This window comes from Cydia strobilella, chromosome 4, assembly GCF_947568885.1.
Source record: "Cydia strobilella chromosome 4, ilCydStro3.1, whole genome shotgun sequence".
Lineage (NCBI taxonomy): Eukaryota > Metazoa > Arthropoda > Insecta > Lepidoptera > Tortricidae > Cydia > Cydia strobilella.
The window spans coordinates 6,917,988-6,938,661 of NC_086044.1; the positions used below are offsets into that span (position 1 = coordinate 6,917,988).

General features: G+C 36.4%; 1 protein-coding gene across 2 annotated transcripts in view; it reads right to left on the reverse strand.

The window, feature by feature from the left end:
* Positions 1–20,674, reverse strand: part of LOC134741020 (LIM domain transcription factor LMO4) — a 273,803-nt gene that overhangs the window by 40,990 nt on the left and 212,139 nt on the right. For both annotated transcript variants that reach the window (XM_063673749.1, XM_063673747.1), the window contains exons 3-4: positions 11,530–11,688; positions 8,801–8,990 (exon numbers count right to left, since the gene is read on the reverse strand). In XM_063673749.1, coding sequence (XP_063529819.1) covers positions 8,858–8,990; positions 11,530–11,688 — 292 coding nt within the window. In that variant the 3' untranslated portion in view covers positions 8,801–8,857. The remainder of the gene's footprint in view (positions 1–8,800; positions 8,991–11,529; positions 11,689–20,674) is intronic.

Genomic DNA, 20,674 nt, shown 5'->3' on the forward strand with positions numbered 1-20,674 from the left:
GCAACTGAAAAATTACGTATATATGGGTGCATCTGTGACCCAGTTTGCCGCCTTTTAGGGTTTTAAGCGAATTAAAACAACCATTAACGTGTCAAAGTACACCTAGTTTTGAAGGAACAACTAATGAACCCTTAGTAAAAGACATCTTTATACTTACATACCGTCGTAAATGATTAACATGAAACTATGGAAAAGGGATGTCGTAGGTAATAAGAACGGCAATGCGGTGAAACAGTTAATTAAAATGGAGTTTAATGAAATGGCAAAAAATATACTAAATAATTATGACTGACTTTGGCCTTTCAAGCAACCAAATATTTTTAACGGAATATGTTTTTAACTAGTGTTTAACCTCAAAGTTAGGACCATGGTCGTTTTTAAAGTGCGTGAATTATGGAGTAATAACGGTCAATCGGTTAGTTTAAATTATTTGACGTTTCGAACTCTACTAAACTTATTTTTGTCTCTAAAATTATATAGATACTTAAGTTTAATAATATCTTAAGAATGTTGCTAAATCTGCCTTGCCACTGTAGTGCATCAGGCATGTTAGCCGAGGCGCACGCGGATGGCTTCCATGCCATCAGACGCTAGTGGGTAGCCTCTTTACTGGACGTGTGAAAGGCAGCAGTAACAGCATCCTGAGCTACCAAGCTGGACGACTGTACTGCCCTATATTAAGGCATTGGGTTAATATTTTAACAGATTTTAGATTAGAGGTCAAGATGTACATTTTTCCCATATGTGCCGACCGGTCTGGCCTAGCCGATGGTCCTGGGTTCGAATCCCGGTAAGGGCATTTATTTGTGTGATGAGCACAGATATTTGTTCCTCAGTCATGGTTGTTTTCTATGTATTTAAGTATTTGTACATATATATCGTTATCTGAGTACCCACATCACAAGCCTTATTGAGTTTACCGTGGGACTTGTGTAAGAATGTCCCTATAATATTTATTTATTTATGTGAATTTTATGCGTTAAATTTTAACTAATTTAATTGACTCAAATTCTCATTCAGAATGATTTTTTTGATAGGCGTATAAGCGTAGCGTAGGTAAATAGTCAGAAATATAACCTAACCTAACAACGATTACCTAAATTTTTGACGAAAACCTGTTTTTCAATCGATCTGAACTACCGACTTCTTTGTTATGACTATGATTCGCGCGCATTTAAAATATTTTAATCTTTAAATATTTATGATTGATTATGCGTTTAATAATGTAGAAATATATATGAAAACTTCTGACAGATGAAGATAATACAAAAAGTAACGTGTAAATTGAAATCTCCGGGCTCCGCCGCTACAGGAAACATTAATGAAAATTCAGCATAATTAAAACTTTGTTCAATAAACATCTCCATTTTCAGTAATCACAAAAGTCAGAGGATTTCATCATTCGGGGGTTTTTAAATATTTTAACTGAGTACATTTTGGATATAATTAAACCGGTCTTTATATGGTAAAGATGGAAAGCATAGGTACATGTGTTTATCTATATAATCGTATGTATAAATACAAGTACTAAACATAAATTAACCTTTATTACCCATGATATACTCGTAAGCCTCTATTAATGTAGAACTTAGGTTAATTTCTCTCGAATCTCCCGAAATGGACAAGACCTCGACCATGGTTGTTAAGATTCTTGGTGAGAATCATTATTCGACGCATTATTGGTGTGGTGTGGTGAATAACATAATCTTTATCTTCGCAATTGAATACAGTTGATGAAGCCACTTTATTGTTATTTACTTTCCCCTGTCAACTCAATAGATGAACTCGATGACGAGTTAGTGCAATATTATTTCCCAATACAATAGACTTTTTAGTGGCTGAACATCACTTGAGGCTAATTGTCCGCTCAGAACTAGTTGGGACATAGTTTTAAACAGCGCCCTTAGCGGAGGGGCGTTTTAATTACGGCGTTTAAGTAAAAGCGACGCTACGTCTAGTTGGCTGCATTACACAAATTCAGACCAAAAGCCTCCCACTTAGCTAATGAAACATGTTCGTGTATAGTGTTTTAAGCGACGTCGCTAGGACGGGTATTGTGAGCGGCGAGCGGATTCGGCGGACTCGGTAAATCCTCATTTACTTGCATTATTTTAATGGAGCTATTGTGGGAGATGTCCTTTGTCGCGCGCGGATGCTGCACCGGGCTGTGGGAAATGTGCCGGTGCATAAGTGCATCGGCGCTGCCCTAAATTGCGCGACCGAACGAGTCGCTCCAATTTGGAGGATTCCACCCTCCCATCTGTCTACGATTACCAGAATTTTGTTCAGTTGTCAGAACTCGAAAATGTGAAATATTATAAGAAACAGGTGATTATATTAGGGGTTTTACCTAATACAAATCCATCTGACAACCCTATACTTATCTGCGTCGATTTGAGTATCACTGGCGAAGAAAATGAGGGCCATCGTACGGGTTATTGTTCCGGAAAAACAACGTATCCATTTAACTAATTAAGTAGGGCGAAGTCGTTTGGAGGTTGAGGCCACGTCCGCCGAGATATCCCTCGGACGTCTAATAACCTTCCCTAATAAGCTAAGAGGTTGTCTTACTCGTATAAAAATGCAATCGGCGGAGCCAAGGCGCGCCAACGTCGTTCAAACTTTTCAAATTTTCCACCAGCCCCACGGTATTAATTTTAAATTAGAGGCCGAGACGTAAATTGTTCCCACATGTGGTCGACTTGCGTTTCATTAAACTTTTCAGTCGCACGTTTGCGGAAATTACTTCTGCGTTCGACTAATTGCACGCCACCATTACTAAAAAAACTTTTGCTTTCTCATTAAGAAACCTTTCGATCCCACACAGGATTGCAACACTGGGAAAAAATTAAGAAATAATCTATGAAGTTGTACATTCGATCAAGGTATGTTTTTACTACTTATCGCTGTGGATATGACTTTAGTGAGTCTGTCACTTAACATTTATACACTACTACTTGTACAGACACTGTCCTGTGTATAGGGCCTTCCAAGTTTTTAAGCTATAACTAGGTGGTATACATAACGTGAACTATGAATATATTAGAAGTTAAATTCTTGACATACTTTGTCCGGGGCGGATTACCTTGCAAGTAATTGCTTCAATATTATTTTAATGTCCTTAATTGGCAGTTGTTAATATTCCAATTAGAGTTGCGGAACGAATGTGTATCAAGAAAATAATGAGCGTTATAGATTTAATCAAATAAGGCTGCTAGTGTAATTGGCGTTACCGGATCTGGATAGGGTACGTTCGGTGATGATCAGCCATCGTAAACTGCGAGCGAAATCCATTGAAGTACTAGGGTTGTAACTGGTTGTCATACGTCATTTCAATGGATTTCGCTCGCAGTTTACGATGCCTGGTGATGATTATTAGGTGGTATTAAACACTGCTTACTAATGATTTTAAATAACGTAGATTAGCACATAAATTCGTCGTCAATTGAACTTGCCAATAATGTAAACAAATATGACAGATTTTGTTAGCGTTTGACACATAACCTAACATTTTTACGAAGGTTATTTTCCCTAAAATATTAATAATTAACATTTAATTTAACTAAAAAATTACATAAATAAGACAGCCTGTTGATAAGGTGACGGTTGTCCTTTTAAAGAGCGATATTACGAAGTAATGAAGGTAAAATGATTTGTTTACATTATTTGCAAGTTCTGTTGACGACGACTTTACGTTACACGTGGTAGTCGAGACATTATAAATTTATTGAGGCTCTATGAGCTAGTGGCTAATATAAAATAAGATATATTATCAATATCATTTAAATATTGCAAAATGGCTGTAGGAGTATTGTGTAATTTGTGTATCTGTAAATTCTATACTCCACACATTTAGTAAAGGGACCTTGTTTATGGAAGTTTTGTCCTTGGGAAAAGGATTATTTAAAATTATGGTGACGCAATGAATTTGAATACTTACTATACAATCCTGGGCTAAGTATCTGTTTTATTAACTTTTGTTACGTAAACTTGGTAATGTTACGTAAGACTTGGCAGGTATTAAAACTACTAGGAAAATGTAATGACAATATTTTGCGTTATCACATAACAAATTCATCACGTGTATATGAGTAATCGAGTGTTCTAGACGCGGCGCTTAATTTAGTTCGCCCTAGAGTTGTCAAAATATAATTTTGAAAATGACAAATTACAGTTTTCCTGACGTTGTAACGTAGATTAGTCTTGAGATTAAGCACCACCGTGTAAACGTAACACTAATACAAATATAATATGAGATAAAACAAGTAGGTATACTTAGGTACCGGTATATTTGCACGACTAACCAAAATCCGAAAACTTTATACTATTTGAATTCCAATATCAGTTTTAGATGTACATAATGTGTGTAATTGTCAATTGTATACGTGTACGAAAGTAAATTTCCTAATAAAATCGAAAAGAAGATGAAGTCTCGAGCGTCAATTTTCAAGGGCAATAGGGTATTTGACTGTATTTCAAATAAATTATTTTACATCATCCATGAAATAAAGCACCAGAAGATTAATAGTGAAATGTAGACAGCAGTTATTTTTTTAGACGTAATTTCTATTTTAAAACCCGAATAAAGCTATAAAGAGTAGGTAATTTGATTTTGACGTCACATGCTAGTGTTTCATACAAATTCTATAGCAGAAAAATCATTTTGACAGTCCAAAAAGGAAACTGATTTGTCTAGTAGTCAAATAACCTATGCAAATAAACAGAAGTTTGGAAAGCGGTGGTCAAGAACACCTTGTTGCAAAGAAGTAAGAAAATTTCCCGCCATTTGACGGATTATTTATCTACGGATAAAAATTTAAGTGCAGGTTAATGTCACCATATTAAGTTGGAACACAAAATTAATTGCACCACTTCTTAGTGATATATATATTTAAAGCTAAAGTGGAGAAGTAAGTGATCACTTTTTACTAAAGCCGTGCAGTAAACTGTAGAATGTCGTGCAGGGTCGACCTCGTCGCGTGCGGGACGGAGGTCGATTGAATTAGATAGACAATAGACAAGTCATCAATCACACAAGTATTGTCGATCCGATCGAGTGGAGTTGTAATTGGAGCGATTTAATATAGGCTTCCATGTTTTTTTTTGTAAAGGGATTTATTATTTGTATCTATTTAAGGCTCGTTCAATAACATTACATTATTGATATCGAAAAGAGGAACAGAGAAGGCGCAATTGGAAAGAGAGATGGACAGATGCCATAAGCGATGTCAAGGGCGTTATTATCCGAAAGCTAATCGACGAAGACCACGATGGGGAAGAAAAGCGCTTTGGGTGGTTACGACCCTTAGTTTTCATCACGTTTTCAATAAATGGGTCCCCACTAACGTTTGACTACACCTCGAAAATTCTATTGTCTATATTTTTTTTATAAATAGCTTCGCGTAAGAAAAAGTTCAAACAGTAGCATGATTTCGCCCCGAACCCGTAATAAACGTCAGTTTGGAATTTCGAACCGAAATAAAAGAAAGTGTCGAACTGCGCTGCAAACAAGCAAGGGATGGTGAAAAGCTGTCAGCGGGGCTTGACAAACAGCTGAAGAGCGCTCCCGTCCGGCGCACTACATTAGTGGGCGAGATCAGAGGCCGGCGGACCTCGCCCGCAGCTAGCCTTTGTAGAAAGATTCCTAAAGCGTGCGAGACCACTTTGATGTCGGCCCCGGCAGGTAATTTGGAAAAACGTTATTTAATTAACTTTCGACAAGTCGGCGTAATCGCATTACAAAGCCGCCGGGTGAACCTGAACGGTCAAGTCTTTGAGCCGAGGGGCGTACGGCCGAACTTGATTTTTACGCCAAACAAACGCGGCATAAAGGCGCTGTCATTTGCAGGTGCTTTCCAATTACCATCGGGCCTTTGACCATCGCCCGCACAAAGTAATAACAACTAGCGCCTCTTTGTAATTATAGTTAACTCGGTACCGAAGGCTCGGTGCTTAGGGGGACAAGGTAATTGAAACGCGCTTTGAACAGACATTTATGGCCAACTTATAATTACCCAACTTTCCTACTAACACTAGGGAAACATTACGTTTTGCTAATTTTAAAAGTTAAAGTACATCCTTGGATGGTGGCAGAAAGTATTGCCGTTCCAGACTAACATGAAAGGTATTGATGCGAAGAACTAAAGTCTCTTGAGGGTAGATCATGTAACATAGTTTGTCTGTAAAAATGTCTGTGTTGTGTGTAAAATGGTGTTAACTCGCAAGAAGTCATGTACTTAGGTAAATACTCAATGTTAATTTCTATATTAGTAACTAGAGAGCATAATGATGTTTCATTAAAAGTTCAATCGTTAAAATCCCGTGTAAGTTACAGAAGCATATCATGTTTACAGGTTTCCAATTCGAGGCTTCATTAGCAAGGCTGGACAATAGTTGTACGAGTTGTCGAATAAAGTTCAGCGGTGTTTAAACTTCGGAATTGGTTGGCAGTGAATTTGAGAGAGCGCCGTAAGCAAAGCGTCGCCCGCGGCCCTCGGACCATGGTCGCGTAGATAATTAACTCTATGAACAATCCCTTTAAACAACTTGTATACTGCAATTAGAAAGCTTTGCGCTAATATATATTATTAGGAGCGTTTGAGGCGAAGTTTAGCGCGCAATATGTTTCAGTTTCACACTAAACGAAATTCGTGACGCCGAATTTAATGAGAGTTCGGTTTATAAGGCAGTATATTATGCCGCGGCGCTGTCCGAGTCTGCGTTCCGGCCGAGTGACTCGCTCATATAAACAAAGCCAGTCTTTGTGCGGTGTTCATTGAACAGCTTAATTGCATTTCTTCGCCACTTCTCTCTGCGGTGGCCGTGCGTCTCATAATCGAATTAGTACTTTAAAATTCCAATTTTCAAAATGAAAATTGCTTTCGCCGTTTGTGCTGATGAGGTTCATCACTCCAATTTGGTGTTTGCTAATTGTCTAGTAATGTGCTTACGCTTAGTTACTATGCGGTCAACACATTTGACTTTATTTTTACACAAGCATTTGTGACATTTTCAACCAAAAGGTACCACATTGTCGCTTGTCAATAAGGTTGATTTCAAATTGAAGCTATATGGAAATAGCGCCTTATTGACAAGCGACAATAAGTATCCTTTTGATTGAGAAGGGCACATTTATTACTATATATTCTTTGAACATTCTTTAGATAGATGTACAATTACCATTTATGATTTACCAAACAAACAATGAAAATGGCTGAAATCTAATTGAAACATTGGCAACATTTTGGTTTCTAAGATGTGACTACGACAAGTTTTAAATGATATAACGTTAGATAACTAACTACATGAGACTACCATATTTAGCCATCACAAACAACTAAGTCTGTAATAACATAAATCAAATCAAGGTAACATACCATTTACCCGATGTATGTTCGCAACGTACAGGTAATCCTTAGTAAAGCAAATGGTTCGAGAGGCCCGGGTTTACATCGCCCGCCCGCTTATGACTCGTGAATTTTTAAACCACCGAAGAACATGCACTTCCGAGCCGAATGTGTTAGCTGGTTTATTGGACTGTGATGCTGCTCATTATTTTTGAGTTTGTGCTCGACGTTGAGTAGGTAAGTCTACGGATAGTTTAATAAAAACATTTTGTGTGTCTTGATATTCCCTTTGAGACTAAATAGAACAAATGACATAAAATAATTCGTACTCATAAAAGCACACCTAAACAAGACGCAGTGTATACGCAGTAGCGTTTTACATTTCGTAATTGGTGCGTAAATGTCGAGACAGTGTATTTTAATTAAAACTTCGGCGTGGTCGATCCTAAATTTTCCTCTTTACTGCTAAACTCAAGGTTCAATGTGACAGAAATAATAGTGCCTCACTTAATTGAGATTAATCATAAATACGATCTTAATGAAACCGCCATCAAATTACCGCTAGCGTGCCAAGGAATGCTAAGCCAAAGTGCAACTCGGCAAAATCCCAGTCACGCTCGCCTCGACGATAATTAACGTATTAATTAATTAAAGGATTTCCTAATCAACGCCACGAGCCACGACAAGTCAGTGTTAATAACATAAAGGTCGAACGCCCACACTTGAGCCGTGGAAGGTAAACATGTTGTTAGACCTGGTTTGTAATTGAAGCTTGGGGTTCATATGTTTGTAGGATAATTTTATATCCTATTAATAGCAAGTACCTAGCTAGAGTACTCATTATAATTTTGCTTGACTTATTTTTTATTGACTTTCTAAATAAACTTGTACTTTACACATTAAATACGCATATCTACTAGAGCTCTTATACCTACGATTGTTATAAATAAATACATATAATTATATATTAATAATATATATGTATTTATTTATACATATAAATATAAATAAATACATATATTTGGTTTAAAATAGATTATAAAAAAAAACATAAGTAATTATGTAGCTACTTAGGAATTTAAAAAATCCTAATGGTTTTGTAATTAAAACGTATTATGTATTAGAGAACCCGATTTTAAAAACGAATGATGACTAATTCCTGCTCTGCTTGGCTGTTAAGAGAGGACTTCTTAGTTCCACTGAGTTTTATGTTTTAAAAAAAGACAGGGCATAACCTCACTACGTTTTCCTTCACTTTCAGGACTTCCTAGCATAAGTAAATTTTATTTAAGAAATAAGTAAGCTTAGAGTGCTTACTTCATACATCAGTTTCCACGTTTTCGCAAAACTAGCTTATAACTTATTATAAATGGTTTTTTTATATGTATGGATTGAGCACTCTGCTGCTTACTTATTTCCCTATGCTTTCACTTATACAGGCAATTGTAACGTACCTCTTCATAGTCCCTGTGCGAGTGTTGCGGCGCGCGCGGCGGCGGCGCGGGCGCGGCTCATTCGCGCGAGCGGCGCGGACGCCCCACCTTGCCCTTGCGCACCGGCGCGCCGGGCGTCGCCGCGTTCGCGCTCTTCATCAGCTTCTGCCAGTCCTGCTCGCACACTAGTGAGCCCGCGAGCATGTAATACCTGAGAAAAATGGGAATAGTTTTCTATCATTCCTGACACGCCATACGTATTAGAGTATTATTATGTTAGTATTCGTCTTCCTCTGATGCTGTCTTGTTAATAAATAAATAATATAAAATTGATTTGATGAACGCTCGATATCGGTTTGGTTTGACACTTGACAGACGTCATTGTCTTTTTTTAGTTCGTGTAGCTACCGTTGGCGCTAGTTGCATATGTAGCTGTAATGTTCAGCCAAGCTATGGTTGGACCGGACCGATACAGTGACTGAGTGTTATGTTATACGTACGATGCTTGTTTTATATAAATAATTTTTAATTTAATCGTTATGTTGTATCTTCTTGCTGTGTACCTTTTTCTTATTTAACTGTTTGTTCATGTATATGTTATTTTATGTCTCTTTTCTTCTTGTCTGTTACCTTCCGTGATTCTTCTCACCTGATGGTCTCATCGGAAGTCACCAGTAACATGCTGAGATATGGCCATTTCGTTCACTTAATCTTATTTTTTATTTTTTTTTCATTTATTTAGGAAACAAACAGTCACATACAGATAAGTTTAAACTTGCAGATATACAATAAGACCTATAGTTCCCTTAATTATAACATACTGATATTGATAACAAGTAGAAACAGGGCTTGTTCGGCACTGCCTATAAATAGGAAGATACACAGAAGTAACAATTGGATACACAACTAATAAAGTACCTAAGTATCAAACATGCTTACAAACATACATACGTTACATAAGACTATAGAACAATTACAATTTTTTTTTTAAAGCAAAGTGAGTAGCATTACACTGCTATGGAAAAAGTAAGCTCCGCAGACCACTACTATATTTACCGAAAGACAATGAGAAGATATCTAGATTTATGAAATTAACATTGTAATCATGACAGGCTCGTCTAAAAAAAGTATTTTTGGCGAAATTAGATCTACAAAAATCGATATGGAATGTTTGGGGGTGGCGCGAGGGAATACGAGGCAATTTAAAGACAATTTTTTCAAGAAGAGTGGAAGAATCAGTAAGGCCATTTAAGAGTTTATACAGAAACATTTGGTCTATATAAACACGTCGTTTATCTAGTGGCCCTAGACTACGACGGTGTGTGCTATTCTCTGACATATTCAGACCGTGGCGGAAATTGAGCGACTTTAACAACTTTTTTTGGATTCTTTCAATTCTTTTTATGTTTTCTTTTATATTATGTAATGTTTGTAATGTTTAGGCTTACGAATAAATCTTATTCTATTCTATTATATTATATCTAGCCTCTTAGCCTGACATTGATGCCATAAGCTGCATACGGGGGGTTAAGGAATGACCTAAGATTGAGTGTTTTGTTTTCGATACCGAAAAATGATAGAATTCGATTAAGCTAACAACGTGCACCCACTATTTTGAGAACAGGTTCTGAGGTATGAAATATCTGACAGTAAACACAATTAAAATTAAGGCCTATTTAGAATAGAAAAAAAACTGCTCAGATGGGAGACTTGAAGCGTTGTATTAAAATAAGCGCCAATATAAAATAAAAAGTTATTTTACCAGTATTCAAATAAATATCAACAGAATTGTTTTCTTTTGGACCCATTTTATTGTTCGCGTTTAATTTAAAATTTGTATTTATGTAATTGCCGATTGAATTGTAAAAATATGCCATACGAGTCATACGACCAAATAGAATATATAACTGGGCATGACACATGTATGCCAATAATTTAATATGTTGACCCCCCTCTATTTATCTGTCAAATACGTGGCATAGGTTTTCAGTCTTCGTCGTCGCCAAGGTTGTCTACCAAATGACTAGGTCATTAATTGTCAAGAACATAAGCTACACCGTAACAATTACTTACATTGTGTGTCAATCTGGAGAGTCATGAAGACAAATTGCGTAGTCAGAGTAATTGTATAATTAAGTGTCAATTACTTCGGGAGTTACCTATTTATGGGAGCACGTCGCATAGCTGCAAAACGCGTGATTTTGGAAACTAATACCGTCCGACTGTCCATCGAGCGGAAAATCAAAAACTTGGGTAAGTATGTAATGACTCTAAGCGCCACTTGCACCATTTCACTAGCCCGGAGTTAACCAGTTAAACCTAGAGTTCAACCCCGAGTTAGTGGTACGGTGCAAGTGGGCCTAATGAGATTTGATTATGTTTTTACGGTACCCTATAATAAACTTTAACGAATTGTCATATCGACATTGACGACGTATTAGGTACTAGGTACTACATTTGTGCAAAATTGGGGTGTTATAATCGTTTAATGGAAAAAAAGGGGGGGGGGGGGGGGGCTCTGTACTATATCCTATGTCATTTTTCTGGTAATAAATTCAGCCAAATCGTCGTAATCCATTCATTGACCTTGGCCTCACGGGCACTACGAAGTGGGCTAGTTTGTTGGTGCACAAATCGCGTTTGCACATGTTCATTCGGAATTATGTGAACAGGCCTATCTTTACTTTTGAAATCTTTAAATCCATTACATATCAGCGAGATTCATTTAGTAATATGGAAACAACTATTACCTATCGCCCTGCATGAGGTGTGAGCCGCATTTCGAGCACGCGAAGCACTTTATGTGGAAGACATGGAGCGGTTGCTGCGGCGCATTCGTTCGCATGACGAATTCGCTCGCGGGTATCGCCTGGCCGCACGCTGCGCACGCGCCGCCTGAACCGAACATTCTGGAACAAAGAAAATACGGGTTAAATATGTATGTCGTTTATAGGAAAAGAATAATATTATCAGACAAAACCAAGCGCTGGCAAAAAGTAAAGTTCTTATTAAAAACTGTAATAGATGTCATATATTAAAGAAAAAGTGACGAAGCCCTCCAGTGGTGAAGGCCGGATAAAGTTCTTATTATTATCATTTAGGTAGGTAGGTACAATATCAGTAGGCTTAGCATAGGAGCGCCGCGACTTTTACTAACTATAGACAGGGACGGGCAGTTTCACAGACATTATTAATAAGGTTAAAGACATATTAAAAAGGTTAAGGTTAACCTTATTATTGTATTCCGTGGGCACTTGGGCAGTCTATATCGCGGGCGAGATAGTGACGCGGCGCTCCTGTGCTGAGCCTACAGACACATTCATACATGAAATTATTAGTACATATTTGTAAATCTAAATGAAATTTGCGTAGTGCTCTGTGGTCGGGAAACTGATTTTCGTTATAATTCATATCGTTTTTTAATCCCTAGCTTTAAATTGTAAGTAATGGTGGCAAGGGAGTAAACAAGAAACTATCATTGCTGCTGCTGAATAAGTCTGAGCTAATTCATTGCTAAATTCTGCACCATTATGCATAAAAACCATAACAAAAACACATTACATTATTTACTGTATTCTCGTGCAACAAATTCCAAATTCAAACTGGCTTACATGACTGTTGCGGACACGATTGTTCCACGTGGTGAGAAAGAATCTGTATGTGATTTAAAAATTAAAACTAAACCAAATGTTTACAAATATTGAACGAGTCAACAAACACGATCTACCAAGAAGCATCAACGTAAAAGCGTTTGTAAAAGAAATAAAAGTGTATATTTTCGGTTAAAAGCCTTTAAAACACGTTAGCTAGCTTGTGTAGCTATTCAATTATCGATTCCATCAGCCGATTGAGTGAGATTCCGGTAGTAGTGCGCCTATTTGTTTCTCTCGGGTTGAGTACATCGGCGAGTACTGTTGCGATTACTTACTTCAATGATGAAACACGGGTAACTAAATATTGTAAAGTAGGTTGCCCATTAAGTCATTTGAAGGTTAGCCATTAAATCTGGGTAAATGGCGTGTAAGTTGTTTTAGTTTTGATTCTCAGTGACAAGTTGATAATTTGTACATGGTTAATAAAACTCATCTCTTGCAAAGGAATTTGAGACTAATTTGGAAAAATTAACAAAAATAAGAAGTTAATCTACTATGTTTTATATCACATCCGCTTAGTATGACGTGTTTGTCACTTCCCTTCAATGTCATTATATTAATTCTACTGTAATTTCAAATTACCAAGAAAAAAAAGGGGAATAATATCATTAAGTAGGTACTACTTAACCTACTTTTCTTGAATTATTTTGCTACAAAATATTGTCTTCGGTTACCGCGATAGTTACTCATGAAATAAAACTATGAAAACGGATTATATCGCGTATATTGAATTTATAATACATCCCGACGTTTCGAACTCTTTACAGCGTTCGTGGTCAACGAATTACATTATCAAAGGAATCAATTACGTAATAACGAATTTAATATTGAAACGCAAAAGAAGTGTTATGCTTATGCGCTACATTTTGAAAAGGTTATATTTCGATCGTAACATGCATTTTATATGTTATTCATACTAAAGGTACAGCTCGTTGAACTTTGATAGATGGATAATAAAGGGAAGTAGCGACTGCGTCGATAAATCAATCGTTATTGGATACTTCAGCCCCGAATACCTTATTTAGGCGACAGTCGCAGTTAAACATAAGGGACGAACGATTATTTGACATTTAAAATGTTTCTTAAGCATCAAGTGATTAACCTTTTTAATACCGATAGTTTTAGATAGGTACCTACTTTTTAGTAGATATAGTTGGTCAAACCAAATTGACAGTAAATAAGAACAAAAAAAAACTATACTCATCCTTTTCTTTTGGGTGCTAGTACTAGTGTAAGACAAAGATAGTATGATTCTCTCAGTCTATGTTTGAAATGAATCAGTCCTTTGACAAATTATAGTTATTTAGACAGGGACTAATCTAAACTCTTAACACAATAACTTTACTTTCGGGTAGGTACCTATATTAGAATAAAATTAAATAGTAAATGATAACGATGTTTTTGAAAATGACTTCGTACATTAACATTTCAAGATGCATACGGTCAAGCCTTCAAGAAACTGTCTATAGTTTTCTAATTGCTCTGTAAAATAAAATGTATTTATGTGAAAGCAGAACATTTGTTTGTAGACGCGTAATATTCAGACTCCATTGAAATATCATGACCAGTGCCAACATTTACGCGAAATTATACGTTGATTTTCTCCGTTTCGAACGATACCGCCCGCCCCCACCGCTCGCGTCTCTAATGATCTCCTCGAGAGGTTTTAAATTATGTTCCTTACAACAATCTACACGTATACAACCGTGCGACTTGAGACGTTCCCTTAATGAATAAAATAACATGTCAAGATACAGTCTTCATCTTAAATTAATGAGGATTCACAGTGACGTATTCAATTTTACACGTAACGAAGGCAAACAAACTTCGAGTGAGTGCGAGACTGGCACCAAACTTTTCTATGAGTCGGACCCGTTCGCTTCGCTGATCGCGCCACGGACCTAATTTATTAAACTCGTTAAACACACATTTGTTAATTAATATCGGTATAGGGGATACCTGAAAGTTTGGATTCGAAGATATGAGATCCTGTCATTACATATCATTTCGAAGTCCTGAACCCTTCGCCAAGTTCCGAAAGTTGATTAAAGTAACCCGTTTTACGGGTGAATAAATAAAACAAATGAGTGTACCAGCGTGTATACCTACTCGTAATGGTAAAGTTTTATAAGTTTTATAACATATGCCTTGTAAACAGACATAAAGATACAAGTATAATTTAAAAGTAAATAAATATCTGGTACAGCCTAGCTCGCACGCGCGTTTCTTCATAGATACCTGGACAAGGTAGCGTGTTCAATGCGCATAAATTCTGATATTTTGCAATTGACACCATGTTGTTATCCAATTAATTTAACGTGAGTTATTAAATCACATTTATCAGTTGTAAACCACACAGAACCACACTATTTCAGCATCAATGTGTACTAAACTATTATAGGTACCTTAATTTTTTTTTGAGGAGGCATCAGCTACGATCGGCAGCTAGAATTAATTTTTTTATATTGATAGAAGGCTGGACAGAACGAAATCACGTCTGTTTTGAAATGCTGATCTTTCTGGGATCAATTTTATTATAACATCTACATTTTATTAATTTCATTTTATATTTGAGCAGGTAGGTACCTAGGTAGTGCAACGTAGGGCAAGGGCACATGGTGTTCATCAGACAAATAGATACATGTTTGTCTTGATTCGGTTTAATTAATTTCACCTTCATACGCCGATACTGTTTGTCGGAGCTACTTAATTGAAAACGCTCTTACCGGAGTAAATGAAACGAATGCTATTTACCCCGAATGATTGATGCGAATTTATCTTTTAAAGTTTAAAATTTATCTTTAAACCTTTCCCATTCGACCTTTAATTATTTGAAAACGAACGAAGGAGCGCAGGTAATTAAATTTTGATTGCTTTCGGCCGGATTGTTATTGCGATTTATTAATATTTTGGCTGTAAATAACGCCGAGTCTGCGATGCTAATAGCGCCTGCAATAATTACTAATTAACTATTAAATACGGTAATTAAACGCTTACACCGATAAAGGTTTACAGTTCTACTAGTTTAAAGTTGGATGTGTGCTGCTATTGATTTTTATTGCACTAATAAAGTTAACTACAAGCAAGGGAAGTTATTCAAGTTTAATGAAGTTCACACGATTTATCGTCGATTAGATACTTATAGGCGCTTATAAATCGATTAAGTGTCACCAGACATCCTGTATTCGGATTACTGTCCGTTAATTATAAGCTCTTAGGTATGCAACTATATTTATTTATAGATACAATGATAATTAATATTATTGATAACCCTACAGCCTGCGAAAATGGTGGTCCGGAATCCGGATGTATTTTTGATGAAAAATGTAACGGTTTTAGACCACAATGTTTTTTTTAAATTAACCTTCAATGTAATAAGTTTTTAATTAATTTATAATAATTAAATCGACTCTAATCTTGTTTGCCATACGATAAAAAAAGTACCACATCTTGATAAAGCGTCATATTGTCATTTCAAATAAAAGCCTACAAAATAGAATGCGGAAATGCATTATACCATTTATACCTACCTATATTATAAGCTTTATTAATTTAAAAACACTAAACTCATTAACGGCTTAATGTCAAGTAACAGTAGATATCAGCCATCGAGCGGAAATCCGATTACAAACTTCACAAATCTCATAAGAGAAAATAAGCCTTTAACTAATATGGAAATTGCCTGGAAAAGTAGTAAGTAGGTGCAGGCGGTGGGTTGGTACACCCCCGCAGGGGGAATTGGGTCCCGGAGACGAATGGTCCCGAAGTCTCGATCAAATGCGTCCGAGGCGCGAACGGGATCCTTGGACTTGTTGCTTCCAATTCTATTTGTTTCCGAAGACGTTTAACGGGTAAGTGGGGTAAGATACGATTATTTAATTACCTATGCTTTGTTCTTTTTGGGTTTTAATTAGGTACCGTCCGTCATATATGCTTGTCATAAAAATAAGACTTCGTTTAGTTAGATGCATCTGTATTGCGATGTTTAATCGCATTCAACAGTACTACTATAACTTCTAGTCGCCCACTATATAAGAAAAATCGAACGAAATAAAACTGGCAACCGTACCATTTAATAATGATTTAAATTTCATTTGAGGTAATTTGTATTTGTTTAGTAAGAAAGTGGAACGTTAATAGAGGATAAACATAAATACATGTACAGCGTAAATATTATTGTTATAAATAAAGCTCATTAAGGCAGCAAACAAGGCAGCGGAGAAATTACAACTAATAACCAGAAATAAATGGATCGAAAATAAATTAAAAACAGAACCTCATAAAAAAGCTCAAAAAACTACTATTAAAATCTGTGTATTTAATCCGGTCGATACTGACAATGCCTGCGTCGTTAGCAAGAAACTCGTTAGTGGCGACAAGCGACAATTCGCTAATGACACGTATGTGCTGATTCACGTCAAACGCTCAAACACGTCTTGTCATACGTAAGAGATGCATAATTTTTATCTTCCCTTATTTATTAAATGATCCAGTTCTAAATTACAGGCTATTATGGATATGTAACATTAATTATTAGATATGGAATCATTAACTGGGGTAAATGTAGAGTGAAAATGAATTATAGAGCCTACGTAAAAAAAATGCTCAAATAAACTACTATTCAAAGTAAAAAAAAGTTCAAAATATCTATAATTTAAAAGCTAAAGTTTTCGGTGTATTACACGACAATGCCCGCGTCGTTAGTAAGAAACTCGACAATTCGCTAATGACACGTATGCATTGATTCACGTCAAACGTTAATAGGTCTTCTAAAGGGGCCCACTGACTATCAGTCCGCCGGACGATATAGGCCTGTCAGTTGTTCGGAACTGTCACATTTTTGTTCTTACTGACAGGCCGATATCGTCCGGCGGACTGATAGTCTGTGGGCCCCTTTATAGGTATATAAAAGATGCGTCATTTTTGTCTTTCATTATTTAAAAAAATATTCTTTTAAAAAATACAGCTTATTACAGACATATAACATTAATTCTTAGGTATCGAATCGTTATATAGGGAAATATGTACAGAAGTTATTTATTCGTGTAAATAATTTTAATATATTGTTTAAACTGTCTGTGAATGGTGAAATATAAACATAGACAAATACAACTCATGTATGCATGGCGACTCTTTAAATTAATTAATTAGAACAAGTTTTGGGAACAAATCAAATTATTTTATTAAATATTTTGATTTGTGTATTTTTAAGTAGTCACACTACTACATATAAATTAAAAACTGTAATAGATGTCATATATTAAAGAAAAAGTGACGAAGCCCTCCAGTGGTGAGGCCGGATTCGAACTGGCCTAGGTGGCGAAGTGGCCTAGGGGTTCATGGCGTTAGCCGCGATAGCTAAAGACGCCGGTTCGAATCCGGCCTTCACCACTGGAGGGCTTCGTCACTTTTTCTTTAATATAATATGACATCTATTACAGTTTTTAATTAATTAGAATTTTATTGCTACCTACTTTAATTATTTCTTCGTTCCCTTTTGTGGCATACTTACCTTATAAGAAAACGTTTAAAGTGCTCCAAAATGATCAGGTTTGTGGGCGTGATTAGTATTTAGTAAAATGGTGGCGATTGCACGCTCATGTTATTAGGTTACATTGGAAGAAGCTCGTTAGTGCACGAGTGCCGACAGCGTCATTCACTAATCACATAAAAAAATAGCAGGCAAAACATAAAACTAAAAAAAAAAAAAAATTCAATATTATAAAGCTCTTAATCATTGTGAGACGCAGATACATTATAAATAACAAAAAATAATTTATTAAAAACTAGTCACTATCACTTTAATACTTTTTTCCGCTGCCTTAATTCTAAATGAAAAAATGTGACATATCCCTAAATTGCTTCCTTAAGTTCCTTCTAGTTAAAAATCATTTCGATTTAAGCGCCGAGGTACCAATAGAAATATGAAGGACTGATAACGGATATTAACCGGGAATATACCGAACACATTTCATTTACATGCATGCAACTGGCGTGCCTAGTCGTTTTTTGTACAAACAAATATCGTATATCCCATTAGAGCCAGATGCGATAAGGCAGAAGGCAATCTCTACAAGTTTATTTTTAAATTGGATATAAGAAATATTTACCTAATAACTAGTATAGGGAATAAATATGTTGATTCGTATCAATTAACTTTAACTGGTAACGAGAGAGAGTTAAAAGTGTCATGTACAAAAAGTAGAGAGCTTGCACGCTTTGATTTGATTTGATCATGTATGGCACGTTCTTTGCATTTATTACTGCATTTTCACTTTATTCGAAGATTAAATGTAAAAAACTGGTTGTCTGTATCAGGTGGTATACTACGAGTAATACGTAGGTACACAGTTCGATGAATGGTTTGAAGTACAAAGTTCAAAATTTCCTTATCATAGTCTAGAAGGCCTACGTAACCGAATGTACAACCAAACCCACAATTTTTGAAGCCGCAAGCTATATCGGCGCGCACCCGTGCAATCTCGTATTCAAATTGACATAGTAAAACAACAGAGCCTCCGACTAAGTTCCGTAAACTCGTTGCAAACTTCCCTCTACACACTCTATCGGCGATTTTTAATTAAATCCCTTGCGAGCGGAGCGAAGTAACACCATCAATTCATTATCCTAAACTCGGCCCGATTGTTCGCTCGCTACTTACGCAAACTTTCATTTTAATCAAGCGTTTAATTAAAAATTATCCCAGAAAAACAAAATAAGCCAGTTAGGGCGGTATGAAAGTAATTAAGGCGCGTACGATGAGGCCGGCGACGTGGCGAGGTGAGCATCCTTAATTAAACGCCTTGTTCTGCTCTAGTGGCCTGCCGCTTAGCGAAACTATTACGACGTGCAACACTGTGCGATCGCCGTGAGGGAGTTTTTCCACTTGGTGACAAGTAGCGTGAGACGCGGAACGAGTGGGCGGGTATATAGGAACATAAAGTGCCGGTGCTTGAGGTTGACGTAAAAATTGCACTTGCGATCGGCCAACAAGCAGTTCTTTAACTACCATAGCTTGATTATATTATTGAAACCGAAGTGTTTGGAAAAGTATGCTTTGAGGTCTTACAAGTGATTCAAACCATTCCATAGAAGTGCCCTATTTAGCTAATCTAATATTTATGTGGTACAATATAATTTACACACTGTAATTTCTACAGGTACCTAATTTAATGGATGACGAAATTAGTATAACCTTCTAAATGGATTAGGTACTGAATTGACATCTTTATTAATATAATGGTAGGTATAAACACTTTAAAGCACCACATTAGTAAGCGACAAGCGTCATAATTAAATTAAAACTCACCATCTTTTATACATAAGTATGATTCAGTAACTAATTCAGAAGCGCTGGTGAGCTCAAAGTTTTCCAATTAATGTTAATACCTATTAAATTGTGCTAAGAATTAATTATCTCAGAATTACGGTCCCTCTAATTTATTGCTAAACTTTCACTTATCAATCTTTCAGAGTAGCTCGGAAGGACTCTTGCCTCTCTTGCGAGGATTCTTAACTCCATAATTAAATCGTATAGTTTAGAGTAAATAAATTATTTATTAGATGGAAACATTTGTCAAAAGCCGCGCTCGTACGATGAGCTAATCGACTATCACCACTAATTGCCCCGCTCTCCCCCCGCCCAGCCCCGCGCCCCGCACGCCGCCCGCCGCGGCCCTCCAACTAATTAGATAAGTTTGCAACTCGACTATACTTCTGGTGCTCCGCTGCCGGTAAGCATCAATCTTTTTAATTAAACATTTTTGACACCGCAACGATTAGCCATCGAACCCATTTCTATGCTAATAGTATGACTAGTTTTAATTTAAATGCAAAACGAGGAGCGAACGCGAACGCCATAACTCTACTTTGGTAACGCGCAATGCGATTTTTACCGTTCTTAATTAAGCGGTAAAAGCGACGAGCGAATAAAACAATGAGTTACAAATGGTGATTTTTAATACCAAAGAAACTGTTATCATTTATTTATTGGTTATTGATTCCCATTGGATAAACTATAAAAACTGTATAATAGATTCATCAGTAAAGCCCGCAAGTTATTTAATTATTTTATGTATAGCTGCAGAACCGGATTGGTGTCGAGCCTTACTGAGAATGTTCATTGGTTTTTATTCGATTTATACACATTAGTAGTAGTTTACTGTCCACATAAATGCACTTGATTTGATACGTTCTCAGTATAAATTAAGATATTATTTATTTGAATTATATGATTGTTTAA